The sequence below is a fragment of the Trichomycterus rosablanca genome, chromosome 17 (genome assembly GCF_030014385.1).
Source record: "Trichomycterus rosablanca isolate fTriRos1 chromosome 17, fTriRos1.hap1, whole genome shotgun sequence".
Taxonomy (NCBI): Eukaryota; Metazoa; Chordata; class Actinopteri; order Siluriformes; family Trichomycteridae; genus Trichomycterus; species Trichomycterus rosablanca.
This window is the reverse complement of record NC_086004.1, coordinates 23,811,646-23,825,815: the sequence shown is the minus strand read 5'-3', so window position 1 is coordinate 23,825,815 and position 14,170 is coordinate 23,811,646. Positions and strand designations below refer to the sequence as shown.

Here is a 14,170-nt window from a genome sequence, read left to right as displayed (position 1 = left end):
TACCTTGTCTACTGTCAAGTCAGAGAAAACCATCAATATGCAGTTCTGAGATGTTACTCTATTACAGTATTTATAAAAATAAAGAATAAACATTCCATAATTTAATTAACTAAGAGTATTTATTTATGGCTATTTAGCTGCAATTCTGTAAAATGTGTAATATTTTAAAAAGCAGCCTGTGTGGTAAGCAGTAGGACTGTGGTGAATTCTGAGCCCATGGCAATGTAAAGCCCCACTGACTGTGGACAGTTTTATCCATGTCCCAGCATCTTCTAATTCATGACTCAATGAAGACTTGTTTTTGTAAATGTTGTTTTGGGTTTCTTTGACAAAGCATGTCAAATCATTCAAGTCCCAAAACCCCCACAGCACACGTGTTGATAACAATTGTATATAATATTTTGTGGTAAATTAATCTCCATGCACAGGAAACAACCTTAAATATGGTATTAGCTAATACAAGTGCAGACTTTTAAATTATTTGATAAATTAAGCATGTTGGGTAAACAAAACACATAAATGAATAAAATGTCATTTAATGAATTAAAAATCCCAGCAAAACTAGTCACATAAAACATGTTGTTTTAGTAGCGTTTTTCAGTGTGCAAAAGAAATATAAAACAAATCAAAGTAAGAAAGATAAAATCAGTAAAGTGTATTTTAAAATAATTATAGATATCTGTATCTTGGTATCTAGTATGACACCAAAGATCATGATGAACTGGGTCTCTTGTAAATTGTTTTATTTGGGTACAAAGTGATTTAGAGCACATAGGGAAAAACATTTAGCCATCTGTCTTGCCGCATGTCTGTGAAACTTAGGGTACGAAATGTAAATCACGCTTCACCACTTGACAATATGATGAACAACAATGGCTTGGCTGAGAGGAGACTGTAGCAGCTGCCAACCATATAGTGCCAATAGCAACCTTTGGTGTTGCAGAAACAAAGGTCTAAGGTATTTTTATTATTTATTATCATTTACAGTGCAGTGAAATCTAAATGCTTAAATGTTTTCTTATATTTTGCATAAGTCTGAATTGTCAGACTATCTATTCTGCCTGAGAATTGCTGCAAATACTTTTAAGTAAGTTTTTTTTCAGTAACATACAGTGTCCAAAAATAATCTTTACTAGTCTTTGATTCAAATTGTACTTAATATTAAATCATATTTAAAAAAATAACTATTTAAAAAATGTGCACATTATAATAAACAAAATGAGATAGACATACTACACCATTCACAGGTTCACAATAATATATACTTTGACAGCCTGCAGATAGACTATTTCAATAACTGCAGATACTGTTAAAATAACTTTACAAAGAAAAACTGTACGTTGGGGTAATTACCTCCAACATCAATAAGTTTTATCATCACCCACCCAGGAATCAAACTTAGTGGTTTATGTTCTACAGACGCCCTCATGTGGCCAGTCCTGAAAACGCATCAAAGAGTTTTGGCCAAACGTAAAGGCTTTTTTGTTGTTTTATTATTTAAACGTATAAATAATACTGCACGCTCGCTCATACTATAATGCAATGATATTGCTTTCTAGCACCTAAGCATTCTTGACTATGAATGTTAAAATGTGAGTTATAAAGACAGTAAACATGCTACACCAGTGCTTCAGGAACATACCCTATACGTCTTAAGGTCTTGTAACTTAAATCTTACATTTAGAAAATATAAAGAATTTGGAACTTGCAAGGCTATTTGCAAGCCCCATTATAACCTCGAATTGAAGAGGAATATGCCACAATTAAACCAAATGCTGAAAAAGCCTAACATTTTAGCATTTTTACAGTACTTAAAGCTGTAATGACCAGTAAAGACAAGTCTATAAACGTTCTTAATTTTCGAACACGTTTTCCACGCTCATCACTCAATTTTAAAGAAATACAAACACTAGACATTGTGTACATTTATTAGGTTCACCTTTCTGGTATGTACATTAATTGTTTTTTTTATTGCCATACAGACAAACTCTGCAGTAATACAATTACTGACTGCAGTCAATATAATGCTCTGTACACTGTCACCCCAATTTTTCAACTAAATCTAACACACTAACTGACCAAATGATACAAGTGGTGGTGAGCAATGTGCAGAGCCACAGACAGGTGTGCTCAGCTGTATGATAGGTGTAGTTTATAAAACAATGAATGTATGTACCGAATATACAGCTTGGCGAGTGTTCGCAGTGGAAGTACAAAAAAATTGCAAATATATGCGTACAGTAATTTCCTATCTATAAGTATTATGCACCATGCAATTAGGGCTAGCATTTAATCAGTCTGGCTTTTTGTGTAGTTCCAGTGTTCTCACCGTGCACTATATTGGGTACGTATATCTGGTACATGCATTCTTTAATTATTTCATAAGCTACATCTATCATTCAGAAAAATGTTGCCTGCAATCATGTATTTTAACCAAAGGTTGTGTGTTCTAACTTTGAACTAGTGAACAGAATACTGCCTAATAGAACATCACAAGAGAACATAAAATATTTCTTATAAACAAACAAGCACTTAGGTAGTAATCAAGAACTATGGATGCTCTTATATCATCCGGCCAGAGACAAAACGGGTTATGCGCTAAAACGCCTCCGTGTGGTCGGTTTTGAAACTGCATTCACCAGTTTCAGTTAAACACAAACTGCATTTCTTTTTCTTTTCCAACATAAAAGGAGCATGAAAAAGTAATAGACTATTTTGTTTTAGACTATTTTAGTAATGGAAACATTTACACACTGTGACAAATGATAACGCACATTTGTTTAAACAAATAAGAATAAATATTAATATATTTTTAGCAACACTAACTACTGGCACTGACTTTGGATGCTGACTGTCAAAAAACAGTATTCACACTGAACACATTCCTATAACCACCACTGGTTATGTAAACTTGACCACTATAAGCTGCTTGGACAATGCCTAAATTATTCCTGCTAGTAAAGGAGGATTCGGTGCTCCTGCAAACACACAATGCATGCGAGTGCAGCTCATATCAAAGTTGTACAAGCACAAAAACAGCTATGCTTTGGTTAGATTGCTTTAGTTTTGTATATGCTTTTTAGTTACGGATCTTGCTTGAAACTTAGGGTTAGGGTTAGTTGGTCAATCACATTTAGCAAGTAAAAATATCTGCAAAAAGAAAGTTATTGACAGCAGCAGATGGTGTGTCTGAACCAGATGCACGAGCGCTTTGCTTTATAGGCACTGCAAATTCTGTTTATTTTTCACAGATGTGGATGTTCGTTTTGAAAAACTAGTGAACTTGAACTGTCTTATGATTTGAATGGAAAAATGTGAAAAAAAGAGCATGTCTGGACTACAAACATACATGCTGTTTAAACCCTGGTTTCAAAACATTCAGAGTAAACAGCTACTGGCTGGCAGTATATAACCATTTACACCTGTGAAAAATCAGACTAAGAGCAAATAATTCAGAACAAGAAAGATGATGATGTAGCATATCTGCAAACCCCTTAGGAATGGGATTCCTTAATAATTTGGTTGCGAGTTTTCTTAAGTGCAGTCAGCATGGATCTGAAGCTGTCCTTCTGTGTACCGCGTGTACTCGATGGCCTGCTCTTCCTGATGATTTTGTCCTCTACATTGGGGAGATCTGTAGGTGTTCTAAACCCCTTCATTCCTTCCTCATTCACCACATGATCAAACCTGCTGAGACTCTTTGGGTTCTTCGTGAAATCTGCATGGCTTTCACACATCTTTCCTTCTGCACTTTTATTTACAAGACTCTGCCTGAATTTGTGTGATTCCACTGGGATAGAACTCAAAGAAGACTCAAATTTTAACACCCTGCGAGTTCCCTCTAGGCCTCTGCAATTTCCCTGCTCATCCAGAAAGCCACTCACATCACTAGCAGATTGTTTTTTGGAAATGCTTTTATGCTGTTGTAAATCTTTAAGTTGAGCATTATTGTCAGCAGGCAGCTTGTTCTCCACTGGGACTTCAGTAAGATCAATGTATGAGAAATCTTGTGTACTGTCTTTCTCTGATGACTTTTTTTTTATTTGCCGTCGACGTCTTGCATTGAGTGGAGGCCACTCAGGTTTGGCACGATGTCTCCGGTGATGCCATGGCTTCACTTTGCTTTTAGAAAGACCACCAACAATGATAGACATTTCCCTGCAGCGGCGCAAGTTTCTGTAGGAAAAGATTTTTTTCAAGATGTAACAATAATTTAAAAAATGGCAAGTCTGCTACTGCAATGTAAATGAACTTTGATCTATAGGTTTGGCCAACTAATACTGCATTTGAATGCAATGCATTTTTGTGCAGCCACATAGATTCTTGATTCTTCATGCAGAAATAGTATAACAAAATTGCTTGTTAATTTAGTAGTGATTGACAAAATTATTATTAACAATTTCACATAATAAAAATTTCACTGTACTGTATAGCATTATACATGCTGAAATGTGGTCAGTAATACACTGTGACAGTCACTTTGTGATTAAGCCTCTTTAATCAGGACATGCCACTATGTGTAGATGCATAGTTTTGAAATGACTACAGTAAACTATGTTATGGTAGAGGTTAGGGAAAAAAACTGATTAAAGCAGCCAAACCACCCAAGGCCTGTGCTTAAATCCACCCAATGTCTGATTATTTTACAGTTACAGTGTATCAGGTTCATCTGGAAACTCTATGGATAAGACCAAGTGATCTGAAACATGCTTACAGGTGACAAGAAGACATAATGAAAAGCATCATATAGCTAAAGAAAAACAAAGATAAGTGTAAGGACATCCAATAGAATATCTACTGCATGACTGACCTATTTAAAAACACATGAGGTCTAGAGCAGACTGGCCGTGCTGTGTTTTCCTTGCCAGCATCTATACGCGCTGCAGTTCGCTCCCTGATTCGCCTTAAATGCACCCATAGCTTTCTGCAGAATAAAGAGAAATTTTCAAGCTGCTAGACCAACAAGCTTTTTCCAGATGTAAAAAAAAAAAAAAAAATAGTTTTACACATTAGTCCAGGCTTGTTTTTTTTTTGGTTGTTCTGGTTTTTCTTAACCTCTCATTATTTCTATAAAACTATATTAGAAAAGCACACATACCCTCTTACTTGCTGCCGTCTCTGTGGTTTCCAGGTTTTCCTGAGCAACCACTGATCACAAGAGAGTAAAGCTGGATCTGGAGGAATAATTTAGAATATAATCAAGTGCATTACGTGTACTTTAACGTATTTTTCTTGTCTCAGGTTATCCATTTTAATATAGTATATTATTTGGCTAACTTGACATGGGTCTGTATAAATGGTTACCGTGATTCCTTTTTCTGATTTTCGGAGGCCCTTGTCTGCTCACTCTTAAAAATAGTCTCTCGCAATCTCTGCATCTCAGGGAATTATAGGACGTGGGAGAGGAGCTGGGGCCTGACACAACTGATTCATCAGAAACTGACCCATCTAGCTGACTGTTATAATGCTGGTATCTCTCTGCTTCAGACATATTGTTCAGTCGGAGCAATTTCAAAGTGTCTTCAGCTTCAGACCCTGGAGCTAAGGATATTTTCCCAGTCCGTGAGGGAGCAGTAGATTTCAACCTTGAGTCCGATCCCTGAACATCTTTATCCTCAGCCTGGACATCTTTATTGTTGGCCAGTAAAACAGCACAGCTCCTTTTCTGAGCCTTAAGATTTAGAAGATACTTGGTTCCATGAGTGTGCTTGCTAATACCATCAAGATCACTATTTAGTGAACTGCTACTGTCCGAACAAAAAGAATCAGGATCCCAGCTCAAAGTTCTTTGCTGTTGTCCCACATTCCTTTGCCTTGTTTTGCTGTTCTTCTTAGTTGTTACATCTTGATTGGCCTCTTTTAAGTCCATATGCCTACTCTTCTTTGGCTTAACATCTTTAGGGCATGAAGTCAGCTTCCTCTTCATGGAAAAGACCCTGGTGGTGGATTTCAGCTTTTTACGAATTAAGATTTCCAACTGCAGAAAAGAAGATTAAACAAGTCTTATCTTTTTACAGCAGTATTAGAACTTAGTGTTCTTAACTGTCTGTCTCACATTTTACACAGAAATACACATTATGATCAATAATATGTGGACACCTGACCATGAGCGTGTTGTACAAGTGTTCCTCACTGTGTACAGAAGAGCCCAGTCCTGCACCAAACTGCCACTACAAAGCATACAATTTATTTCTGAACACACCTGAATTCAATAATTACAAGAAGTGTCCACATACAGTTGGCCATACAGTGTACATTTTAAATACTACATTTATTACTTTGATTTACCTTGACAGTACGTCTTGGCTCCTGTCTTTCAATGTATTTAAGGTAGTTACACCTGTAAGTGACACACACTGCCTTTAAAAGTCTTAAACCTTTCAGCTTTCTATTTACTTTAGTGTTATTAATCTACAACATAATCCTGAATGTCTGAAGGGTGATTAAGCTGTGAGTGTATAAAGCAACGTTTTACTTTGTTTACTACAAATGGTAATGCAGTTTGTCCATTTTGTTCCTAAACTGGCTGAATAAGGATTACACTGAAAAGCAACAACTGTTTTAGCTATTACTGTACAGCCTCACTGCAAACTAGCTTTTTTTTTAAACCACAAAGTAATTTTACTACAAATAATACAAACATAGTGACCCACAATTTGTGTACAAAACAATTTAGCCTAACATTTTCATACAATATCTAGCAGTTTCCAAAATTTGGCTTCAATGCTTTGCCAACAATATTGAAAGAGTAATGTATACTATATGGTTAAAAGTATATGGACACCCCTCCTAATGATTGAGTTTAGGTGTTTTAGCCACTCATACTAATACTAAAAGGTATTAAAAAACAACTTAAGACCTTTTCTGTTTTTCTGTATGACTGTATCTGGTAAATATGATGTGAAGAAACTCCACTGGCTTGCAAAGAGCCCTGAACCCAACCCCAGTGGACACTAATGAGATGAATTCAAACATCAATAGAGGACAGGCTTGCTAGTCCAACACCAGTGCCTGACCTCAGAAATGCTCTTTTAAACTGCGGGCAAGCCAGCCTCCACTTTGAAATGCTCAGTCAAATCAGCCCCCACGTTGTTTCTAAGGATGTGCGTATACTAAACATTATGGTAACAGCGTCTGGTAAAACTGATAAAAAAAAGTCACTGACGACCTGAACGTGACCACATCAGTTATAAATATAGAAATATATCAGTGAAAATATATAAATATATCAGTTAAAAATATATACATTTATCAATTAAAGAAATATATACATATATCAGTTAAAAATGTATTAGGGATACAATTTCAAGCTTTGAAAAAAAGAGTTTGTAATAACCTGACAGCAATTCTGATGTGTCATTTCTAAATAAAGGCCTTTTATATTGTCAAATTTCCATTATTTTCACTCGACTGTTATATAACAGTTAATTATTTTCAATATAGACTGTTATTAAAAGGAATTCTCTAGTTTCCACACAACAATTCCACTTCATAATGATAGTACACCATCTGTAGTTTACACTCAGTTAATATCAAGCAATTCTGATGTATCATTTCTAAATAAAAGCCTTTATATTGTCAAAGTTCCATTATTTTCAATCTAGACGGTTATTAAAAAGAATTCTCTAGTTTCCACAGAATAATTTCACTTCATATTGATAGTTCACCATCTGTAGATGTCACTCAGTTAATATCAATCAATTCTGATGTATCATTTCTAAATAAATGCCTTTTATATTGTAAATTTTGTATTATTTTCAATATAAGCTGTTATTAAAAAGAATTTTCTTGTTTCCACAGGACGATTCCACTTCATAATGATAGTACACCACCTGTAGTTTACACTCAGTTCATATCAAACCATTCTGATGTATCATTTTTAAATAAAAGCCTTTATATTGTTATTTTTCTATTATTATCACTCTAGACTGTTATTAAAAGCAATCCTCTTGTTTCCACAGAATAATTCCACTTTATAATGATAGTACACCATCTGTAGATGTCACTCAGTTAATATCAAGTAATTCTGATGTGTCATTTCTAAATAAAGGCCTTTATATTGTCACATTTCTATTAATTTCACTCTAGATTGTTATAAAAAGGAATTCTTTAGTTTCCACAGAGAAATTCCACTTCATAAGGATAGTACACCATCTGTAGTTTAAACTCAGATAATTCTGATGTGTCATTTCTAAATAAAGGCCTTTATATTGCCACATTTCTATTATTTTCATTCTAGACTGTTATTAAAAAGAATTCTCTAGTTTCTACACAATAATTCCACTTCATAATGATAGTGCACCATCTGTAGATTACTCTCAGTTAATATCAAGTAATTCTGATGTGTCATTTCTAAATAAAAGCCTTTTATATTTTCACATTTCTATTAATTTCACTCTGGATTGTCATAAAAAGTTAATATCAAGCAATTCTGATGTGTCATTTTTATATAAAGGCCTTTATTTAAAAATGATACATCAGAATGTGTTGATATTGACTGAGTGACATCTACAGATGGTCTACTATCATTATGAAGTGGAATTTCTCTGGAATGTTTAGTATACGCGCATCCTTAGAAACAAGGTGGGGGTTGATTTGACTGAGCATTAAGTGGATGCTGGCTTGACCGCAGTTCTTTTAAATAGTGAATCCACATTTTTTTGGAAAAGTTTCTCAGAAGAGTGGAAGCTTCATTTTAAATGTTCATGGTTTTAAGTAAGATGTTTCAACAAGCTAACGGTCAGAAGTTTACATACTTTTATTATCGTTAAAACGCCGTCAGGTATCGCGATATATTAGTATCACAGTTCGTTATTTACCATCTCCCTCAGCGGGCTATGCTAATAGGTTAATGCTACACGTTTCATTCATAAGGTTTGTTTTGATTGTATTCAATATCTTACTTCGTCTCAAAACGCTGACACTTCTTATATTCGACCCAGTCCACTCCCCGCATTGTTCTGGCTTTTGTTTGTTTTTCAAACTTGCTGTTTTTAATCCTTGAACGTCCCAAAAGTTTCCGCTTTTTTACAAACAACCCGCGAACATTGAAGCTGAACGAAGCGTCACTTTCACCACAGACGACGTGTGACGTCACGGAGTCTCTGAACCAATCCACGTTCGATAGCAGGAAGTGATTCAGACTCGAAACACTGAATCGATTCATTTACATTTTCAGCATTTAGCAGACGCTTTTTGTCCAAAGCGACTTATAGTATACAGTCTAAGCAATTGAGGGTTAAGGGCCTTGCTCAAGGGCCCAACAGTGGCAACCTGGTAGTAGTGGGGTTTGAACCAGCAACCTTTTGCTTACTACTCCAGTACCTTAACCGCATATACAGTATGTGTATATGGATGTGTGTGTGTATATGTATATGTATATATATATATATATATATATATATTAGGGCTGTCAAACGATTAAAAAATTTAATCGCGATTAATCTCAGAATTTCATGTAGTTAATCGCGATTAATCACATTAAAAAAAATCTGTGTAGATGTTATAGAAAACAAGGATTTTTAAGTGAAATGTTACAATTTAAATGGTGAACACATTTTATGCTAAATGTACTGATGTTAAAAACTGCTGGGACAAGAGAAAACTGTAAGGGAGTTTATTCACTCACATATTAGGCAGTAAATGTCAGATTGTAGGTTAGAATTTCTCCATCAGCAAACACTGTAGATCAGCGGTGCTTTAGATGGGATAAGGCGTAGTTATTGTAACAGACTTTTCTGTGGTTGTATCGTGACAATGGTTTGATGGACGTTTCTACACGAAGTGAGTGTGTTTTGACCCTTTGGGGCTTCCATAGTTCATGAACTAACGTGCTTGACTCAGCTTTCCGGTATTCGGTACAGAAGAAGAAGTTAATTAAGTGTAATAAAGTGTTCTGCTCCTGACAACTTGTGAATATAGCGTGTATTTATTTCTTTATTAAGCAAGTACATCACTACGACGATCGGTTACATTATGTTAACAAACCGCAAATGAAAAACGGTGGCAAGTCCGACATTAAAATGTTTGTTCTACCAGTCAAGTGTCAACATGAACTAGAATCTGCGTTAACGGCACTATTTTTTTTAATCGCGTTAAATTGAGGTCGCGTTAATGCGTTATTATCGCGTTAACTTCGACAGCCCTAATATATATACAGGTACTTCTAAAAAAATTTGCATATTGTGATAAAGTTCATTATTTTCCATAATGTAATGATAAAAATTAAACTTTCATATATTTTAGATTCATTGCACACCAACTGAAATATTTCAGGTCTTTTATTGTTTTAATACTGATGATTTTGGCATACAGCTCATGAAAACCCAAAATTCCTATCTCAAAAAATTAGCATATCATGAAAAGGTTCTCTAAACGAGCTATTAACCTAATCATCTGAATCAACGAATTAACTCTAAACACCTGCAAAAGATTCCTGAGGCTTTTAAAAACTCCCAGCCTGGTTCATTACTCAAAACTGCATTCATGGGTAAGACTGCCGACCTGACTGCTGTCCAGAAGGCCATCATTGACACCCTCAAGCAAGAGGGTAAGACACAGAAATAAATTTCTGAACGAATAGGCTGTTCCCAGAGTGCTGTATCAAGGCACCTCAGTGGGAAGTCTGTGGGAAGGAAAAAGTGTGGCAGAAAACGCTGCACAACGAGAAGAGGTGACCGGACCCTGAGGAAGATTGTGGAGAAGGGCCGATTCCAGACCTTGGGGGACCTGCGGAAGCAGTGGACTGAGTCTGGAGTAGAAACATCCAGAGCCACCGTGCACAGGCGTGTGCAGGAAATGGGCTACAGGTGCCGCATTCCCCAGGTCAAGCCACTTTTGAACCAGAAACAGTGGCAGCGCCTGACCTGGGCTACAGAGAAGCAGCACTGGACTGTTGCTCAGTGGTCCAAAGTACTGTTTTCGGAAATCAAGGTGCCAGAGTCTGGAGGAAGACTGGGGAGAAGGAAATGCCAAAATGCCTGAAGTCCAGTGTCAAGTACCCACAGTCAGTGATGGTCTGGGGTGCCATGTCAGCTGCTGGTGTTGGTCCACTGTGTTTTATCAAGGGCAGGGTCAATGCAGCTAGCTATCAGGAGATTTTGGAGCACTTCATGCTTCCATCTGCTGAAAAGCTTTATGGAGATGAAGATTTCATTTTTCAGCACGACCTGGCACCTGCTCACAGTGCCAAAACCACTGGTGAATGGTTTACTGACCATGGTATTACTGTGCTCAATTGGCCTGCCAACTCTCCTGACCTGAACCCCATAGAGAATCTGTGGGATATTGTGAAGAGAAAGTTGAGAGACACAAGACCCAACACTCTGGATGAGCTTAAGGCCGCAATCGAAGCATCCTGGGCCTCCATAACACCTCAGCAGTGCCACAGGCTGATTGCCTCCATGCCATGCCGCATTGAAGCAGTCATTTCTGCAAAAGGATTCCCGACCAAGTATTGAGTGCATAACTGAACATAATTATTTGAAGGTTGACTTTTTTTGTATTAAAAACACTTTTCTTTTATTGGTCGGATGAAATATGCTTATTTTTTGAGATAGGAATTTTGGGTTTTCATGAGCTGTATGCCAAAATCATCAGTATTAAAACAATAAAAGACCTGAAATATTTCAGTTGGTGTGCAATGAATCTAAAATATATGAAAGTTTAATTTTTATCATTACATTATGGAAAATAATGAACTTTATCACAATATGCTAATTTTTTGAGAAGGACCTGTATATATATATATATATATATATATATATATATATATATATATATATATATATATATATGGCTATATTGGCCTCATTGTGCAATATTGTCACATGTCACTTTACTATTTAATAATTCAATTATTATTCAATCTTTACACTGAAACTATACCTCATGCATAGTCATTACATTTACCAGTTATCCATTTTATGTAAAATACAAGAACTACTCAGTTTTTCTGTTTGCTTTTGTTTTGTTTTGTACTGTTAATTATTTGTTGTATTATGCTACTAAGGCTTTAATTTTCTTCGGGATCAATAAAGTATCTATCTACTATCTATCGATCGATCTATCTATCTATCCATCCATCTAGGGCTGAAACGATTCCTCGAGTAACTCGAGTAATTCGATTACAAAAAATAAAAAATAAATTCTTTTTTATTTCTTTTTTTTCATTTACTGCAGTAAAATATCCCCCCACAGCTCCTCTCTCTCAGCCTCTATTCTCTCTCTCTCTCTCACTGCTACTTGTGTTCGGGCTCTCAGTGCCGCTTAGTCACGTGACGACAACAACAAAACACAGCAGATCAGGAGCAGTAAGGTGTTCATGTAAGATGTGAGAGGAGCTGCTACTGTCTGTACAAACATGGTTTCTACTTTCTTATGAAACAGGAGAAATGTACTGAATGTAGCGGAGAAAAATAAAACTGAAGTATCGATATTTAGATCGATCGGCCCACCCCTAGTATTAAGGTTAGAATAGCGGTGTGCCTAGCCAACTAGTTCACAACTGAGATACTGACTAAAACCCAAATAACCCATACATCATAACTATTATTATTATTATTATAGATATACAATAAAGACTTGTACACTGTGTGCAGTACACTAACTATACGAAAGACATCACAGCTGTGAGTTAAGATCCAAGTTTAACAACACCGATAGTATACTGGTAGTTGCTAGTGTTAGCTGCTAAGCTAATTGATGTGATTTCTGTTTCTATAAGCACTCTGTATTTATAACTCTTCATTATAATAATATTGTAATAATTTGTGTAAGTAGCTGCTCTCAGAAGGGTTGTAGATACATTCAGATGTTTAAAGCGGTCAGATTTCTTGTTTCTGGGTTCTTTACTTTCTTGTTACTTCTGAGGTGAAATCTTACCATCATTGTGTATCACCACCAAGCGGCTAACTAACTCATACCACATAGTTGTGCTTGCAGGATGAATACATATGTACATTTTTAAAAAAGACCGAATATATGTTTTTGTTCATTCAAATTTATAAATAGATGCTACAGTGTATCACAAAAGTGAGTACACCCCTCACATTTCTGCAGATATTTAAGTATATCTTTTCATGGGACAACACTGACAAAATAACACTTTGACACAATGAAAAGTAGTCTGTGTGCAGCTTATATAACAGTGTAAATTTATTCTTCCCTCAAAATAACTCAATATACAGCCATTAATGTCTAAACCACCGGCAACAAAAGTGAGTACACCCCTTAGTGAAAGTTCCTGAAGTGTCAATATTTTGTGTGGCCACCATTATTTCTCAGAACTGCCTTAACTCTCCTGGGCATGGAGTTTACCAGAGCTTTACAGAATGCCACTGGAATGCTTTTCCACTCCTCCATGACGACATCACGGAGCTGGCGGATATTCGAGACTTTGCGCTCCTCCACATTCCGCTTGAGGATGCCCCAAAGATGTTCTATTGGGTTTAGGTCTGGAGACATGCTTGGCCAGTCCATCACCTTTACCCTCAGCCTCTTCAATAAAGCAGTGGTCGTCTTAGAGGTGTGTTTGGGGTCATTATCATGCTGGAACACTGCCCTGCGACCCAGTTTCCGGAGGGAGGGGATCATGCTCTGCTTCAGTATTTCACAGTACATATTGGAGTTCATGTGTCCCTCAATGAAATGTAACTCCCCAACACCTGCTGCACTCATGCAGGCCCAGACCATGGCATTCCCACCACCATGCTTGACTGTAGGCATGACACACTTATCTTTGTACTCCTCACCTGATTGCCGCCACACATGCTTGAGACCATCTGAACCAAACAAATTAATCTTGGTCTCATCAGACCATAGGACATGGTTCCAGTAATCCATGTCCTTTGTTGACATGTCTTCAGCAAACTGTTTGCGGGCTTTCTTGTGTAGAGACTTCAGAAGAGGCTTCCTTCTGGGGTGACAGCCATGCAGACCAATTTGATGTAGTGTGCGGCGTATGGTCTGAGCACTGACAGGCTGACCCCCCACCTTTTCAATCTCTGCAGCAATGCTGACAGCACTCCTGCGCCTATCTTTCAAAGACAGCAGTTGGATGTGACGCTGGGCACGTGCACTCAGCTTCTTTGGACGACCAACGCGAGGTCTGTTCTGAGTGGACCCTGCTCTTTTAAAACTCTGGATGATCTTGGCCACTGTGCTGCAGCTC

The 14,170-nt window shown here is 36.8% G+C and overlaps 1 protein-coding gene across 2 annotated transcripts; it reads right to left on the bottom strand.

Moving 5' to 3' along the window:
• Positions 1-1,912: 1,912 nt before the first annotated feature.
• si:ch211-227n13.3 (uncharacterized) lies at positions 1,913-9,025 on the bottom strand. Of its 2 annotated transcripts, XM_063013197.1 has the most exons (6): positions 8,904-9,025; positions 6,289-6,340; positions 5,305-5,977; positions 5,099-5,174; positions 4,811-4,924; positions 1,913-4,176 (listed from the first exon to the last, which is right to left on the bottom strand). In XM_063013197.1, exons 1-6 carry the CDS (start codon positions 8,954-8,956, stop codon positions 3,495-3,497), a joined length of 1,650 nt encoding a protein of 549 aa, XP_062869267.1. In that variant the 5' UTR covers positions 8,957-9,025; the 3' UTR covers positions 1,913-3,494. The 2 variants fall into 2 exon arrangements, with proteins under 2 accessions (XP_062869267.1, XP_062869268.1); XM_063013198.1 differs by lacking the exon at positions 6,289-6,340 and having other exon boundaries at positions 8,904-8,991.
• Positions 9,026-14,170: the final 5,145 nt, after the last annotated feature.